Source organism: Leptinotarsa decemlineata, unplaced genomic scaffold (assembly GCF_025532065.1).
Source record: "Leptinotarsa decemlineata unplaced genomic scaffold, Ldec_3_MD MMD2_tig00078422_RagTag_RagTag, whole genome shotgun sequence".
In the NCBI taxonomy this organism is placed as follows: Eukaryota; Metazoa; Arthropoda; class Insecta; order Coleoptera; family Chrysomelidae; genus Leptinotarsa; species Leptinotarsa decemlineata.
Genome location: NW_027412747.1, coordinates 20,391,631 through 20,409,908, shown reverse-complemented (window position 1 = coordinate 20,409,908; position 18,278 = coordinate 20,391,631). Strand labels below are relative to the sequence as shown.

The 18,278-nt window shown below is 31.6% G+C and overlaps 3 protein-coding genes across 4 annotated transcripts; 1 reads left to right on the top strand and 2 right to left on the bottom strand.

Annotated features, from left to right (window-relative positions):
• Nucleotides 1-646: 646 nt before the first annotated feature.
• On the bottom strand, nucleotides 647-2,475 carry LOC111512903 (cyclin-dependent kinase 2-interacting protein). Of its 2 annotated transcripts, none has more exons than XM_023169058.2 (3): nucleotides 2,313-2,474; nucleotides 1,871-2,259; nucleotides 647-899 (listed from the first exon to the last, which is right to left on the bottom strand). In XM_023169058.2, exons 1-3 carry the CDS (start codon nucleotides 2,353-2,355, stop codon nucleotides 741-743), a joined length of 591 nt encoding a protein of 196 aa, XP_023024826.2. In that variant the 5' UTR covers nucleotides 2,356-2,474; the 3' UTR covers nucleotides 647-740. The 2 variants fall into 2 exon arrangements, with proteins under 2 accessions (XP_023024826.2, XP_074042329.1); XM_074186228.1 differs by lacking the exon at nucleotides 647-899 and adding an exon at nucleotides 1,179-1,220 and having other exon boundaries at nucleotides 2,313-2,475.
• A 1,335-nt stretch (nucleotides 2,476-3,810) lies between these two features.
• Nucleotides 3,811-5,859, bottom strand: RpL23 (Ribosomal protein L23). The gene is made up of 3 exons (XM_023169057.2): nucleotides 5,729-5,859; nucleotides 5,442-5,525; nucleotides 3,811-4,177 (listed from the first exon to the last, which is right to left on the bottom strand). The coding sequence occupies exons 1-3, from the start codon at nucleotides 5,739-5,741 to the stop codon at nucleotides 3,852-3,854; spliced, it is 423 nt and encodes a 140-aa protein (XP_023024825.1). The 5' UTR covers nucleotides 5,742-5,859; the 3' UTR covers nucleotides 3,811-3,851.
• Nucleotides 5,860-7,201: 1,342 nt separating this feature from the next.
• Nucleotides 7,202-11,680, top strand: LOC111512900 (metaxin-2). Its single transcript, XM_023169056.2, has 4 exons — nucleotides 7,202-7,353; nucleotides 7,402-7,739; nucleotides 9,191-9,432; nucleotides 11,465-11,680. The coding sequence occupies exons 1-4, from the start codon at nucleotides 7,317-7,319 to the stop codon at nucleotides 11,625-11,627; spliced, it is 780 nt and encodes a 259-aa protein (XP_023024824.2). The 5' UTR covers nucleotides 7,202-7,316; the 3' UTR covers nucleotides 11,628-11,680.
• The last annotated feature ends 6,598 nt before the right edge of the window (nucleotides 11,681-18,278 follow it).

The following is an 18,278-nucleotide window of genomic DNA, read 5'->3' as shown; positions in this document are numbered from 1 at the left end:
AGGCATTGCTCTTCAGTGTCTCTTCTGATTCTTTATTCTTCTGTTGCCAATTTTTTGTGACATTCGTTATTTTAGCACTGATCTCATTCCTGCCAGAAGGTATTCTATACTTCTGCTCGATGCTTGATCGAGCAGAGATAGCGAATGACTATTGACGGAAAATATTGAATCCAGGACAAGTTTAGTGTCAAAAAAACACAGCTGTTCTGTGCCTGGGATGCATAACCACAGGCATAATGCCATTTTTAGTGGCAAATTCAAATGGATACTAAAAGCTATAATTTGAAGATTTTCTTGAATGGTATGATATATGAACCTATAAATTATAGAGAACGTGAAATATGCCGAATTCGAATATTTGCAATGACTCGAGTTGTTATTGATATAGAGCTTATAGAAATGTACCGAACTATTCACGTAGTTGAATATTATTTGGTGAATATAACCTAAAAAGGTTACAGTGAAATAACATTGAAAGTCAGTGAATTATTGTGACATTTCAGAAGCTCTTGCAAGCGGGAGTTTCTACTACAAAGTAGGTTCAATCTCACTTTTCCCGGAGTTTTTGACAAAGTAAAAGCGAATTGGGTTTAAACACCAAAGCTTCTATGCATGCATCTTTAGTTTGGGTAAAGAGGTAACTGGACAAAATTCATTTATATAATATAAATTATTTATTGAGATATAAATTTACAAATTATTTTTCGAAAGTTTTGATATAAACCTTTGATTTGTGATAATCAGCTCACTTTCCTATGACCTGTATCTAGCAGTAGCGTTTCTAATTTTAAATTTATTCCACTTGAAATGTGGGCCTGTAATGTCCAACAGGCTGCAAAAAACATCACTTCGTCTTTGGTTCTTGAATGAGCAATATTTTCCAGGACTAGCTCTTTAACCTGTTTCACAAATAAAAAAATTAGTGAAAATTGAATAATATGTTTATGTTCATTTTGCTTAATTTTGCACTCATTTTTACCCCATTAAATTTGAATGACAAAAAAATGCAAACTTCAGTTTGGTGGAAGTGCAAGATTGTAGTTTAGTCAACAATTTGTCATTTAACATAACTTGAACTATCCACCTCAAGAAATAAATTTGTTTATATAAGGTATTTCAATAAAATATATAAACAACTTACCAAAACTTTTTTTTCAGATAGTCAAAATTAATAAGTGGCCCAAAAATAAAAATTAAATTTCTATAATGGGAGTCGATTTCTACAAAAACCAATTATTTTTTCAGGAATTTCTCTAAAAATTTTGTATTTTTTATTCTTTCTAGTAAGTTATTATGAATAACAATATCCTGGCTTGGTAATGATCTGTTGGTTTTGATTTTTGAATAACTGTACTTATCTGAATGTTTGAGAGACCTAAGTCTGCTTCTAATTTTTGAATTAAAAAATCATCTATATGTTGAAGTTTTCCTTATAAAGAGAAGACATGAAATACGGAATATGCTGAAGTTGTTATTGACTTTCGAGGAGAAAAACTGCAACATATAGTTGATTTTTCAATTCTAAAGACAGAGGCAGATTTTGGTATCTGAAAAATTAGGATAATTATCAAATATAATAAGTTACCGATTAACGGCACATTTTTCTATGTGAAGAATATACTGAACTCACAGAGTAACTTATTAGAGCATACTTGAAACTTGTCCCTTTTACATCTGCAAAAAAATCGTAAACACATCAAATTGATGTGTAAGAATTTAAACAGGTTGTATAACATGAAATGCAATTTATTTTTCAATTGCTCAGAACAGATTAGGCAATTATGATTTCAAAAGTGAGGTGAATATATCTTTTTTTGCTACCTGCTATTCAATAGAATTTTATATGCAAAAGTCATACCAAATTAAATACCTTGAATTCCTCTAGATATGCATCAACTATGTTTTCGATCAAATTAGCAATTCCGTCCATGTTGAGAGAAAGAAAGAGGGTTTCCGAATTTTTATCTACTTTCTCTAGTGCCCTAATCTGTGTTTTAAAGATTCTAAATTGACCTTCTATACTTTTCAAATTCTGAACTACTTCGTATAAGTTAGTAGTTAGTTCTTCCAAAGCAGGTGAATATTTTTTAGGATCAACAGCTTTTTCCACTGCAATCATTTTTACGAACTGAGCTCCACTGATATGCAGAGTGTTCCAGCGTTGAATTGTATTGTAAATATCCGCTGCAATGTCCCTAGCTATACGAATTGAACCTGTCAAATTTTTTTGAGGGGAACATGCCACAGGACTTCTAGTAACTGAAATTCATAGTTGTTATTCACTACATTATTTGGATTATTCATTTCAATACCTTGTAATGGTTGAAACTTGGTCTTTGCCTCTTTCTCCTTCATTTTTACTGTGCTAGTATTGACGTTACACTACAGATTCTTTAAAACTACTGCCATTTTAAAACATTACAATCATTTCATACATAACCACAATAAAGGTTCGTTTACAAACAATCCATCAAACTAACATAACCAAAAATGGGCGACATCTAGGTGTAACAATTCGAACATCTAACTCAGGGAAAACATGTTTCCAAACAGTTTCGGATGTTAGAACCAGAACAAACCAAGAGTGAAAACTTTGGCAGCCCGAAATAATTGTGTCAAAGCTCTTTTCCGGGTTTGTTGGCGGTGATCTGCAAGTTTTTATGCCTGACTGCATATCGGTAGACATCAAAAGCGACGAGACAACGGATACGGTGCTACAGTTGTCCCTAGAAATGTACTAGATATAGTGAAAAATCTGGTTTCCAACCCCTCATTAGCCGTTGTTTAGAAAATATGGGAGTTAATGTGATAAGTGAAATTTATTTAAAAACTCTATTACTTTTAGTGGTGTTTTCCATTTATTTTTTCCATTAAAATAAAATGATTTATTCAAATACTAGTATTTTTAGTTCGTTATTGTTTTAAGATATTTAAAAAAACATTTTTAACTTTTAGTTCGATGTTCCTTAAAAGCTTGTTTTTAAACTATATTTATTATATCTAAACTTTGGGATCAATCAGCCGTATATTGTTTAGAAAAATGGCCATTGATATTTTCCGATTCCGGCGCGCGTTTTGATTTTCAAATAAAGAAAAACATGTAAAGTGAGTTCGAATTATATCAAGGAGGTTACGTACAGCGCCATCTGCCCGCGAGTAGATCAAGCAATAATGTCGATAATTCTATCAAACGGGAATAAATATGAAATTAAAAGGAGAGTTACAAACAAACATACATGTGAAACTAATAATAAAATAAAAAAGCGTGCTAATAATATACATTTTCAGATATGTGAATATGAAAAATCTCTGATGATTTTTATTGATATTATTACACATTAAACAGGGCGTTTAATTGTGAAATATAATATTCCATTCTTTTCATCACTTTGATTTGCTAGTCAATTTCAATACAGATTAAATATTTGGAAAACAATACAAATTTCAATGACCAACATACAAAGAATTTGTTTGCAAAATTTAGTTTTCAAATAACCCCAAATATGGAAGTCAACTGGGTTGAAGTCAGGCAATCTTGCAGGCCAGTTTGGACTTCCCTCTTTTCTTTTTCAATTTTTTGGAAAAAGATCAATTTGAAAATTATTTTGACATTACCCTGTAATCAGGTGAGCCCCCATAATGTTGGGACATATTTTACCACAATATCAAGATCTGCATCATTGAACAAAATAGCTAAAAATCTACTAAGAGTCAAAATTAACTGGTGAATTTCATTTAATGTAGTTTCAAAATTCTGATGTACGGTGTTCAAGTTTTTATAAATAGGATTCTGCCAATAATAACACAAACTCTTTTCAAGTCTTTTTAATGTAAGGTGTAATGTAACAAATCTACGCTATACTGCTTGCATTTGAAGCTATCCTCGGCCACAAATCTGCACATTCCTTAGCTACAGGTCCCGTGATTGCTGATCCTTTCATTTCTCCTTTATTGTTCACGATCACCCCTGCATTATCCTCGAAGTATATAAACACCCCGTCTTTCCTTCGAAATTGTTTGCGCTGCCGTATAACTACAGCTGGCATGACTTTTTTTCGGAGTTCTGGTTTACCTTTCTTGACGGTGGCCACAAACATGTCTCCGCATGCCGCAGCTGGAAGTCGGTTCAACCGACCACCAATACCTTGAACGGCTATGACATAAAGGTTCTTGGCACCTGAAATAGAAGAATCAAGACATGAAAATTGTCAAAAAAAACATTCAGTTTTTGAAGAGAAGAAAATTGTGTCTCTATTTCTCAGAAAATGATCATTTTTACTATAGTGTAGTAAACTAGGTCTTGAGAAAAGTTCATAGCGTGAAATGTCAAGTAATCATCAAATCATTCAGAACATTATTCATTTACTGATTGCACAGGATTATTCCTTTTATAATATCAATATGATTTATATGATCTACAAATCGTGATTGCTTGTCAGAGAAAGCTGATAAAACTACATTTGCTGATCTTCATGTGTACATTGCTTTTAATACACCACCTATTCAAGCTACTTAAATCATGTTGTAAGAGAGTAGCATCGTCTAATGATTCTCTTGGTATGAAAATTTCAAGATCATCTGCTAACGTTTGAAGGTTTGAATTTTCAAAAAATTCTGTAGTCATTTTAACAAAGATGTTGAACAGAATATGTACACAATGAGACCCTTGTGGTACTCCCGACATATGAATGATAGTTGACCTAGCATTTTTTAGTTCATTTAGTTATCAAGCTATCCGATAGTTTAAATAGGGAAGCCTGGTTACATATACAACAGTAGTTCTTTATGTCTTGTCCATTTCCTGATTTATAGAATATTTGAAAAGGAGATATGGACACTCATTTTTAGAGAGTAGTCGGGAATGCCATCATAGCCACCGACTCAACTTTTCCGATAGGAATACTATTTTACTATTTCATCAAAAACTTTTTTAATATATATTGTAGAATTGGGTGTATCCTAATCTATATTAAATGGAAAATGAGAAATAGAACTTGTTTTTTACTACTTGTCTTTGTAACTAATTTTTCTTCATGATCTCCTACCACGTAGTACCGCTACATCTATTAATCAATATTAAATGGGGTGTTATAATCAATATCAGAGGGTTTTCATGAATATACTGTTGAGAAATGATTTGCAAAACAATTTGCAATCTGTTTACTATTTGCTCCCATCACGTTACCATACGACATAGTATCAAGTAAGTCATTTGATATTTTACTATTTATTGAAAAACTACACCAAACTGCAAGTAACTTTGGAGATGATCTCCATTATTTTTCTGGTACTCTTGAACAATTTTGTTACTAAAATACCACAATGAAAACACTCAAATATGTAAAATTGAGCAGGAATGAAAAAAATTAAAGGTTACCTTCAGTTGTCTCTAGCGAAGGGCAAACATAACCAAAAATACTAATAATAAAATCAACACTCACCTGTATTATCAGCACAATTGATAACTGCGCCTACTGGTAACGCCAATGATATTCTGAAATGAGCTCCCGCGGAACCACCACGTCCTAAAATTCAAAACATGTATAAAATTTCCAAAAACAATCACATAACCTAGAATATTTTCCCCAAATATCTTTTGAAGACATTGAAAATAAAGTAAAAACCTCGATCATCCTTTTGTTCGTTTAATATTTTTGAGAAAAATATCTAATGGCAGTAATTGATTACACAGATATTTAGAAAATTATTGAAATATTTGTAGACATACCTCTCTTAGACATCTTGTATTTGTGAAAGAACTAAAAGACAACTGACACAAAACCGCAATAGTATTTCTGAAAAAGTTTGTTCGTTTGTCGAATTATTGTAATCCGACTACCTGTTAACCTTGACTAGTACCACGGATATAAAATACAAGATGATTTCAGGACTTCTTTCTCTCCGATCGCTACAAAGGATGTTTGTGCCGATAATGACGATAATGACTAGAGATGGAAAATACTGTTTCTTCAGTGGAACGTTCAGCCGCGAACGTGACTGGAAAATATTGTGATATACAGCACAAAATAGTAAATAACTATTCTGTGACAAATTGTCACAGATTTCATTCGAATGATATTTCGATTTTTGGGATCACTCGAGTATTCATCATTCGATTCTCAGAATCATTCGATTATGCCTATCACTAGTGAAAATAGTTCACAGCGAAACTGCACGAGAAGGAACGACCTAAAATTGCAGTTATTGTCAATCTGATAATATAATTTCTATAAAGAGAACGATCCTTGACATTCTAGAATATCTCGACTTATCTACCCCTAAGAAAGTTTGAAAATACAAGGTTTCTTTCTTTTAATGGACTTTTTGAAAGCAGGTAACATTCCTGATGAAAACATTATCCATTTCATAAAAAAAAGTTATTGATTATATTGTTCACGTCTTCAAAAATGAAAATGTTACGGGTTGGTTTTCCAATGACATATTCTATCAGCTCAGAGCTACTTCGAAAAGAAACTCACTTATACAATACTAGCTGTTCCCCGTTTTACCCTCATTACCGTGGGTTATTACCTACGTACGTACCTTATGTGTTATTCCAGGTCATGATCTATCTTTATACCAACTTACATTTGAATCTGTTGAGCTGTAAAAAATGTAAATACATACAGTACGCTCATCCATCCTCACAAACTTTGCGCATTTATAATATTAGTAGGAGTAGTATTAGTTGTATTATCAATGTATTTCATTCTAATCCTTTCCGTTTTTTTTTGCCGATGCTATTAATTATTGTATAAGCGAGTACCTATTATTTGTCTGACATTATCATATTAACGTATAACCGAAGCTACTGAACCTAGAATCTTGAAATTTGCAGATAGGTTCTTCGTATGGCGCAAATAAGCATCAAGAAAGGGAATCAGGAATTTCCATTCCCAAAGAGGGAAAATAGGTGTTCAAAGATTATATTGCATATTGTCAGTTTTGAAGTTGGAAACCTGAAGTTTTGGGTTAATAAAAAAAATGTTTTAACTATTTGTTTAAAATGGTCTGTTACGAAACTTGATGTGACAAACCAAGTCTACGAAGCCGCGGGCAACAACTAGTATAATATACATGTGATGTATTCTGTACTTCATAACAATTTGCGGTAATTACGATTTCTATGTATGTGTATGCGAATTTGAAGCCCATCTAACGTCACTCCAGAATTTGGTTAAGAAACTTTGTTTTGAAGATATGGAACGCAGCCTTAACCACTCCTAATTCTAATATTCTTATACTGATACCCGTGATACCTTTCAATACATAAAAGTTTAAAATCAGCCTTCCATTTATTTATTTTTATTTGTATAATGGTTTTAATGGATAAAATATCATTGGAACTTGGAGGTTCGATTATCGATATATCTAAATAAATTTTAATTTAATCAATTTTAGCTCAGGAGCCTTGGCCTAAAGACGTTAAATTATATCAGCCCTATGAAGTTGAGCAAATTTTATTGCCTGATAATGCAAATTGTCTAGCTGTTCAAGCATTTCTGAGAATGTGCCATTTAAACTATGTTGTTGAACCAAGATCTAATGCAGAGGCAATGTCCCCATCCTTGAAAGTCCCCTTTATCAAAGCCGGTAGATTTGTCATATCCGAGTTGGAAGAAATCGTGCAGTTTGTGAACAGAAAGGGAATTACTTTGACCGAAAAATTAGACACTGATCAGAAGGCTGACATGCGAGCTTTCATGTCTTTAATACACAACGTCATGGAAGTTTCTGAAGTAATTGAGACATATTATACATCGTGTCACAGGATTGATGTTGCAAGCGATGTGATCGACTGAATTTTCTTTAATGTCGTTATGTGAAGCCACCATTTTCTTCAGCAATACCACAGTTGACTGAACTGATGGGGACAGCTTTTTCAGTTAATCCATTGACATCTAAAAACGGCCTGCAGAAAAATGTGTGCAGGGAAAATAATTTCTATGGGACATACTTTGTTTTTTCAATTTTGATACAATGTATGTTCTGCTGCAACAGAATTTATTGCACTATTAGTTACAAAACTCGGTGATTTTTGAGAAAAAAAACACAAGCTGAGTAAAAAAAGGTTTTGACTTTTGTCCAACACATCTCTTGTATCATTAACCCTGGGATACACGATATATAAATATTAGTTGAATAGATGGATAGATAGATAGATAAATAGTTTATTTTAACAGTTTGAACGTAAACATGTATCATCAGTACGAAAAAGGCACGTCAATAATAAAGGAGAATTCTCACATTTCAAAGGCATGAAGTAATTACAGAAATTATAAAATGATGTGCTGACAATAATATCTCACAAAAATATATTAATAAGTTTTTTCAGTTTTTCAGAGAAGTAAATTCCTCAATACTGTACGATTCTGCACTTCATAAGAATCCTTTATCTAGCTTCAGAAATCTGCTATATAGTAGCTTCAATATTTCTTGAATCCTTCAGAATACTATTGAAAAATTTCATAGAACTGTAACCGATTTTTTATGTATTGGATAAAAAAAAGTTTTTATTGCTTGTTGTGTAGGCTTGGTTCTTGCGGTGTATTTCAAAATGCTCTAGTTGAATGATCAAAAAATTTTATTGATTCAAAGATATAGATTGCTGGTATGGTCAATAAGAGGTCTGTAAAAAATTAGGTAAATTTTCATTTTTGTCAAAAAGTACATATTTATTCTTCAATTTCTGTGATTTTTGTCTCTATTTTGTGAAAGGTGTGATTGTTTGCATGAAAAGGTGATTTATAAAAAGTTCTCCACAGAAAAGGAAACTTTTTTCTGCCGTTCTTTCTTTATGATTCAAGTTTTCCTGAATATTATAAGATAGTATATATTTTTTTAAGCTATTTCATCAATCTAGTTATTTGGAAACTTTGATTTTTGTTTTTTAGATCAAAAATCTTATCAGTTACTTATTCCCAAAATAAACATGCATACAATTTTGTAACTTGTATTTTCGTCAATACTGTTTTTTTTTTGTCGAACGTAAATCTTTTGAATTATTTAGCATTTGGGTTTAAACTGTGGTTTGAACTGTAATATTGCTTTGTGTTGATTCATATAACGATTTTCTTAAGTATTTCAAATGACATATAGTTTTAGAATTTGCCGAATGGATGATTTTATTTGTATATACTTTTGATGAATTTGACAACTAGTGAAAGAAAATAACGAAAATAATTTTCAGCTTTACATTTGCTGGGTCGATCAAGAAACCTATAATGAAGTAACAAGCTTGAGACACGGTTCGGTTTACCCGTGGCCTTTGAATCATTTTCAGAATTATGTAAAAAGAAACCAAGTGATAAAGAAATTGAAAGCTATTGACTGGTATAAAAAAACCCTGGAAGATGTTTACACCGAAGTAGAGTCTTGTTGTGAAGCTCTCAATATTCGACTCGATGGAAAAATGTATTTTTTTGAAGAAGGGTAAGAATGTTAATGTTTCCCTTTTTGTCCGGATATATCTTAGGTTCAGATCAATGTGGTGAATTTTGAAGATCCCTATTTATTTCCGAAAGAAATATTGTTGTTCAGGTTTCATTATTGTGAATTGTATTTTTATTAAGTAATTTGTTTTTCAATATGCTTCATCGAATGAAAATAATGTCGTTTTTGCAACACTTCCGGTTATACCAGAAGTTGGTACCAACTTCCTCAACTCTGGGATAATTCTTATGTGACACTCCAAAAATGAACCCTTCTCGAGATATTCATTTTCTTACTCAAAAAAACTAGGTATTCGGCTCTCAAGTGTTTCCCCCATAAAATTAAAAAGTTTGACAGAATACATTATTAAGCTATTATTGATTCATCATAATACTTCATTCCTTCATTTTGTAGAAGTAAAATTTCCAAAATGTTATACAAGGTGTTCGGAATCGATGACTAATTCTGAAGATATAAAAATGAGTCAAAACTCAGGTTTTTCAAATGGAACATGGATAGGATATATAAAAATATAGCCCTTTCAATTTATAAAACTGTACTTTATTCTCTTTATTGTCAAAAAAATACATTTTGATTGATGAAGCCTGTAAAATACAATGAAATATTAATAAAATAAGTATATAACATTGAAACTAAAATAAAAGCCAACATAGTAACCTGTTGAAAATAAACTCATGATAATCAAACAGGAAGAGAAAAAAAATAATAGATTTCCACTGAGAAGCTTTTATAATGGGATCAATTGTAATCTGTCACTTGAAATATTTTTTAATAAACTTCTATAAATGAGGAATTCTGTGTTTAATTCTGCTCAAATTAGTGTAAAAAATATTTTTCTCAGGTTATTTGCGAGTAACTAAGATAATAATAATGAGAATAATAATTTGTTTCCATAAATATAATATAAAGTTGTATAGGAAGCTGTCAACACAATAAAATAAAGATACTAAAAGTTAATTATAAAAATTAAATGAGGCGATAGTAAAAGTACAGTCCTGAGATTATTAAAAAATTCTGCTAGTGTATAATAAAAACTTTGTAACAGGTATGCTTTCAATGTTCTTTTGAAATTATACAGTTGCTTTGAAGCCTTCACATATTCAGGAAGATTATTATAAATTTTTAGACCAATGTATTCTGACCCAGAATAAGTCACTTTTAGTTTCGCAAATGGCACATGGATCTGGTGTTTGATTCTCTTATCGTGATGCTGGATACTCTTATTTGATGTAAAATTTGACTTATTTTCAAACACATACACACACATTTCAAATATATAGTCTGATGTAACAGTTAAAATATTATATTTCTTAGTTTTTATTAGTCTGTTCATACTATTTGACTAAGAACTATGTCTAGCCAGGTCTTTTTCGAATAAGATTTTGATATTTTTCAGTATTATGATTTCCTTATTTTATGTCACACATTGAGAAAAAAATTATGAATAACGAATTCACATGAAGTATTTATATAATTATGGTAATGATGATGATAGGAATGAATAGGATTTTGTAGTAATTTCATTTTCTATTTTTAAATTTCAACATGATTTTTTTCAAATTGATTCATATTCATAGTGTCGTGTACAAAATGTTGATGAGATCATGAGAATATTTTCGAAGATTTGACAATTGTCATCGGAAAAGTTCATTTTAGTTAGTTAGACGATTCTAACGAATGTTAAATGAGAATGAATTTGATCTGAGAGCAGTGCCTTGAAAAATTGATTTATGAATGGGACCAGCCACTATATGCTGATAGAAACCTGGTTTTGGTAAAAAAAGAGTATCATATAATATGTTGACTCCTAGAATTTTATGAAATAATCAATATTTTAGCAGTTCTGGTGAAAAGAACTTAGAATGACTAACGTGTCTTGAATATCAAAGCATTATTTTAATACATTTGAAAAAGATAGTGAAGTAAATTGTGTAACAAGGGATGTTGAACCACCCCGTTCATATTGTTCCAAGATAAAAATCCATGTGATTCACGCAAATTTTTTTTGTAGGCCTACAGAATTGGATGCTCTAGTATTTGGCCACCTTTTTACCATTCTAACGACTCCATTACCTAGAAGTGACCTAGCAAATATAGTGAGGAACTATCCTTCTTTGATAGAACTTGTGCAAAGGGTTGAAAAAGGATTTTTTGGGAAAGATGTGAAAGAGTAATTTAAGTTGATTTTATTGTTCATGAATTTAGAATTATATAGTATATTGGCGTTCTTGATGTTTGTCTTCCTTTTTAAAAAATGTTCCTACGTAAACTCCAAATTTCCAGCAAATATCTCAAAATTTAGACTTTAATCGTATAGTTTCGATTTTTTCATAATTTTGAGTTGAAAAGTTGTAATTTCAAGGACTTATTCAACATATCAGTCTTTGGCAGAATCCATGATGAGATATGGTATAATAGCATGGGGTGGTGCTTTCAATAACTACATTAATAGCTTACAAATAGCACAAAACTCAGTTTTGGAGATAATGAAAAAAAATATGGACCTTTTCCAACAGATCATCTATATCAAGAGAATAATTTACCTAATGTAAGATCATTACATAGTTACCAGTGTCTAGTATAGATGTTCTAGAATTTTAATACCACAGTATGAACTAGAGCCGTCGAGAATTTAAATATTGAAATGCCACTCTACAAGAAAAGTCAATACACAAAGATTCTTGTTCTATTATGACCCAAAAATGTACAACCTACTCCCAGTAGAGTTGAAAACAACGAAAAAATTAATGAATTCAAATATGCCCTCAAGCGATTTATAATCAAAAAGTCACAATTCGACATATACTGAAAAAAAGAAATAGATTTCCTGCATTGAACAACAGTTCCTATACCATTTGCATCTTTTCTCATACAAGCATAAAGGTACTCAACTTATATCTACTTCTTTTTGTTTCCTCTATAAATTTTATTTTTGGTCAATGGATTACTATAGTTCATTGTCTTGTGATTGTCATATTGTTCCCATTAAAAGGAGTAATATATAACACAACACAGGCATTCCAATGCCTAGGTGAAAGTTGCTCATTCAAGATAATTGAAATTCAATAACTATGTCATTCAACAAATTTTATATTATCATGAAAATAAATTTGATTTGATTCAATATTCCCAATAATGGCCACCATCAAATAACTACCCCTTGCCGTAATGAGTCAGTTATTTGATGGTGTAATGGCGTTACATGACCTATTGCCTCATTTATAACCCTTACCTCCAGATTCCAGAATAATTTGTAAGATGATGTGTTTTTAGAGAAGATGAAGTGTTTATCTCAAGTATTTCTCCTTTCAGCATTATACATGCATTTCATATGCCAATACATTAGCTTATCTATTTAGGTTTCTCCAGAAAGTGAATGGATGACTATAAATGTAATTTGTTTATGATAATTCCATAAATAAGTTTTTTTCTTGTTAATTTCTCATAATCATTTTTGTTAAAAATTCGTAAAATTCTTATTCAATATGATTAGAGAGTGATGAGAAGGTTTTAAATTGAATCCCAATTTATATATTAGTGTGAAGCTTGATGCATAGAACAGTATGGCCCATACATTAACGATCTCTACAAAATACGCGCTACAGATTTTGATTCTCGGACATGCGTACAAAATTCCCATTTCTCGCCATTTTGTCAGAATCTGTAAAACACAAGAGTTTCTGTCTCAGAGTAACCTCAGGGGTCTCTGTGCATCACTGGTGTGAAGTTAGCCACAGTTTCTGAAATTCTGACTTGCAGGCTGTCAATGTTGAGATGGCACCAGTGTTGTTCCTGTTCGAGGAAAAAAAACAGATTATGTTCCAAAAAGTAAAATTTGACAGATAATTCTATACTTTTGTTTTGAATGAGTAGCTCACAAAAGATCACACTGAAAGGTTGTTAATGGTCATTAAAAGTGACTGTTGACTGAACTAATAACTGGGTTTGTGTAATTGACGAATAAAAACTGACAGAAGGAATGTGCACATGGTCTTCAACTGTCGTTTTTGAGACGTTAACTCAGCGTTCGATACAAAACCCGAGATTAACTATCGGTTTAGCTAGGTCAACTGTCACTTTTGGCGTATAAACAGTACAGGTTACGAAATTTATAAAATCTTTCAACTTTGTAATTTTAAATGACAGAAAGAAACTTTTTTTCACTAAAGTAACACTGGGAACAATCCTGAGCGAAGGTAAAATCGTAAACAGTCTTATCTTCTGCTAATGTTGAAAACACTGGAAAATCAGTAGACTTGAAACTGAAGTTTTTGAAAATATATATGACCCCACAAATTGGGAAATTATATAAAACATGTTTTCTAGACATTTAGTCCCAAATAAATTGGTAGAGCGATATTCCTCAAATACAGAATTTTATCACAGAAAAATTCCCATTTTTGAAACTACAGGATGGTTTTACTAACAGGGCGGCGAATCATTGAATCATCGTGAAATGCCTTACCCAGTTTGATACGAATTTTTATATTTGAGAGAATGGAAAATTTACATTTTTCAAATTACTCTGTAGAATTTGGTGTAATTCTTCTTGATTATCTGTTGTAAAAGATTGAAATCATAAAATTAGCGCGACACACACCGTATCGACTTTGATACACACCAGTGAACTCTTGTTCAAGTGTTCTGATACGGATTCGAAAAAATTGAGAATTTCTATTTTCCAAATTACAATGAGTAACTCCATGAAATTTTGTTTAAGTGCTCTTGATAGGCTATAGTTACAGAGAAGAAGCCCGAAAAAGTCATTATATGGCGAAACACGTGTTGAGTTCTTGAAAAACTGTTTAGTGAAAATTTCACAATAAAGTGTTTTGATGAATACGTTATGGATTTTCATCAAATATCGGCCAATCCCATCCTTTAGTTACAGGGTCATTCATTAAATTATCGTGACTTGTCCTAGATACATTTTTACATTCAGGATAATGAAAAATTAATAGTTTCAGAAGTCAGAACGGCAAAAATAATAATATTGATTTAACGATTCACCCCAAACAACAGCCTATCAAGCAGACTTCCACAAAGTTTCTGTGGAATAATTATCGTAACTTGGAAAATACCATTAATATATTTTGTTAAGTGTTGAAATTCAAGTCGGTACGGTATGTCACCCTAATTTGATTTTTTTTCCAATGAACCCATTGTAATTTGGAAACTACGATTCTTTTATTTTATGACGTATAAAAATCCGAATCAAAGTGGGTGTAGTATGTCACACAGTTTGATGAACTCTGTACCTAGGTCTTATCATGGAGACTTCCACAACATTTTGTGAGAGTAGGTACACATAGATTCGGGAAATACTACATTTTCATTTTCTCGAATATATCCTATCAACTATTGGAAATTTAGATAATTATTTTGAAGATTTTACCTGCTAGTAAAACTATCCTGTAGTCAGTCCTCACATAGTTCAAAAAAATAAGAATTTTCTATGACTGAAATTCTGTAGTTGGACAATATCGCTAACTACCAGTTCATCTGCGAATAAATGCTGATGAAATGCTTTTTTGATATGTTTTTCTCAATTTGTGCTACTATACGTTTACCAAAGAAGTTTTATTCCATTTGAATTAATTTTCGTGTGCAGTTGTCCTATTTAACCTTAGAGAAAAAGTATTTACGAATTTTGGGTAAATATTAATTGTTTAGTAAATCTCATTAGACGAAATCAATAGGTACCTTCTACCTGCCCGTATATCTTGATTTCAAATGAAAACACAGGTAACAGAAATAAACTTACAATGGGAGCTCAGATTTAGTCTAGCCAAGGGTTCTATTTTTACCTAACATTTTGATATTACTTATTAGAAAGGTATGCTAATGAATCTATTCACCCACTGAATCTATGAACAAGAAAAACAATGCAATATTTCGTCAGCAATGTATCCATACTTGCTAGTTAGAAATTATTCCAACGTCAGAATTACTGCTTTTAATAAATGGGATTATGCTTAGAAAGTGACGATGAAGGTAGCTTCGGATATTTAGGTATTATCTATTCTTGACCGTTCGCAAAAAACTAAAATTTTCAACAGCGCGATATGTGACGTTAGAACATTAATTAACATATCTATGCCAGAAGTCTTTTTAAAATCTGGAAAAGAATGGTGACCTAGGTGTACGTTTTTTATGATGAAATTTTTTTGGGTACATTAGGTCTTTCCTATTCTACAACAGTTTATTTGAATACACCGCATTGTAGGATAAAAAAAATGAATGTGACGGTGTTACCTGATTTAATATTTTATCCTTGGAGTTGAGACGTATCAAAATGGAATTTCATGTAATAAAAGTCATATGAAACTAACGAACGAACGAAACTAACTAATGAATTCGCAGATATGAAAATAAATCTAAAAAATTACACAGAAAACTCATTTATTTATCTTCAAATACAATGCTGTGAACGTGAATTTAGCTACAATGTTATTTCGCTACATACAACTTACATAAAATAAATTTTTCATATGTTACATCTATCAAACAACTTAAATATAGATATAAAAAGAAAACAATTCAAATATATTAATCTACGCTAAAACTGTAGAACAATGAAGATATATTCGAAATTTTGATCGAAAAGATCGAAAAATAAATTTTACAATCGTCATTGATTCGGATATTTTCTCTCAGATATGTACATAAAGGCGCACATAGATGTTTCCGTTATATCTGAATTCAAAACGAATTTGAACTACACTATGAAGCAATAACTTGAAGTTTAAATCATATAAAAAGTATGTTCTACAGGTACCGGAACAGTATCCGCTTCAGTTACTTGACCAGAAAGAACAGAGGCAGCGATTAGCATTACCATAAGAGTTAACGCCAAAACATCAGAAACTCTTTCCGTCCTAACCATGAGCCCTGGGGTGGCAACCGGCGTTCCTTCAATGCTCGTTTGTGCAATAATAGGAACTGCCATTACTACAATAGGTTCAGGAGTTTCTTCTGTAATTCCAACTGTCAAATCGTCAACCGGGATGAGATTTAAGGACACCATATTGAACGACTTGTTTATCCAACAAAACACTACAATGATTCAGTTTGAACAAGTCCAATGCTCACTAACACAAATCACATCAACTGGTATTTCTATGAAACGAATGCAGTATTTCATAAACCTCTCGATCACTACTGCTTCAACTCTGTCTGATGGAGATTGAATACTGCATCCCCCACCCCCGTGAGACTGTAGAAGGAGAACTAATTCTTTCATGTATATTGTGGATGCCAACCTCGAAATTTCATGAAAAATTACTGCCTCTCTTACTGCCTTACGCATGGCGTAAGCTTTGGCATCATTTCGCTTTTATGAGTTAGCCTTTCGAATTTTTATAATTTACAACGGCGTTACGTGACCTATTGCCGTATTTATAATTCTTATTTCTAGAATAATTTGTTTCGAAATTACCGGAACTTTACATGGATGTTTTTGTGGGGTGCTCAAGAATTCCAGGAAGGCGATAAAGTACTTTTTTTGTATATATTTATTTGAAAATAATAAAACCGATTATTATTATTATTATTATTGATAAGGTCTTTTATCAAGCGCTTTCTATCCTCAAGTTTAAATAAAACTAAGTGTGATGATTGTCATCACCCGAAAACGGTTGTGGATAGTAACAATCGAAACGTCGCGAAGTAATTTGGCTTGAAATCTCTTAACTTTCTATTTTCAGTTCAATTGTTCTATTTTCACTTGTATTTTATTTCATGATTATTTCATTTCAGGTTTTTTTGCTGTTGTAATTTTCAGCTATTCATTTTTATTTCCTCTTCTTTAATTTTTAATTCTTCTTTTTTAGTTCTTTCAGGGATTTCAAATCATTTTATACAAAATCAGACAATGGAAGTCCGAACTATTGAAAATCATCATGAAACATTGTCAAACACCTTCAAAAAAACATAATCGAATTATTTTGATATTCGAATTGTTTGGATAACCAAATTATCATTCGAATCATAAATCATCGATAATATAGTAGTTGTTCAGTATGTGAATTTAACTTTTTGGATTAAACTGCGATTTTTACTATGAACTAAGAACAAATGTTTTATTTCATTTTTATACATTGAGAATTTATTTTGAGTTTGTGAATTTGTTGTCAAAACAAAAGCTAATCGGTAAAGACAACGGTCATCTTTGCATCTTTGTTGCGAAGTTAGCCACAGTTTCTGATATTCTGACTTCTGACACAGAATGGTAGTGGTAGTGTTTTTCCTGCTAAAAAAAAAACAGTTTGTGTTGAAAAAAGTAACATTTGACAAAAACATTTAACTTGTGAATGAGTAGTACACGAAGCGTTACAGCGAGAGGTTATTAACAGTCATCAAAAGTAATTGTTGACTGAACTAAACTGGGTTTGTGTAGTTGACGTACAAAAATTGACATATAGCATGTGAAAGTGCTCTTCAACTGTCGTGTTTCATACGTAACCTCAGAGTAATGAAGAGAGAGAGAGAGAGAGAGAGAGATATCATTTCTCTGAGTATAGAACACGAGGTTACCTATCGATTTTGATACGTCAACTGTCAGTTCTGGTGCATAGTCTGTCAATTAAAAATTTTGAAAAAGGTAACGAAATTCATAAAAACTTAACTTTGTAGTTTCAAACGACAGAAAGGAACTTTTTGTTAAAGAAGTATCACCAGGAACAATATCGGGTTGGATGAAATCATTAATTAGCATATTTTCTGTAACTCTTCTGCTGATGTTGAATAGGAAAACACACGAAAAACTATTGACTTGAAACTAAAATTTAAAAAAATATATGGCCGCACAAATTATTATAGAAAAA

Coding starts and splice junctions, on each gene's coding strand:
- LOC111512903 (XM_023169058.2), bottom strand. CDS start 2,355: ATGAAGGAGAAAGAGGCAAAGACCAAGTTTCAACCATTACAAG. Junction 2,260..2,312: donor CAAGTTTCAACCATTACAAG/GTATTGAAATGA, acceptor TATGAATTTCAG/TTACTAGAAGTCCTGTGGCA. Junction 900..1,870: donor CATATCTAGAGGAATTCAAG/GTATTTAATTTG, acceptor TTTGTGAAACAG/GTTAAAGAGCTAGTCCTGGA.
- RpL23 (XM_023169057.2), bottom strand. Junction 4,178..5,441: donor CAATTGTGCTGATAATACAG/GTGAGTGTTGAT, acceptor CTTCTATTTCAG/GTGCCAAGAACCTTTATGTC.
- LOC111512900 (XM_023169056.2), top strand. CDS start 7,317: ATGGTTTTAATGGATAAAATATCATTGGAACTTGGAG. Junction 7,354..7,401: donor AATATCATTGGAACTTGGAG/GTTCGATTATCG, acceptor AATCAATTTTAG/CTCAGGAGCCTTGGCCTAAA. Junction 7,740..9,190: donor ACGTCATGGAAGTTTCTGAA/GTAATTGAGACA, acceptor AATAATTTTCAG/CTTTACATTTGCTGGGTCGA.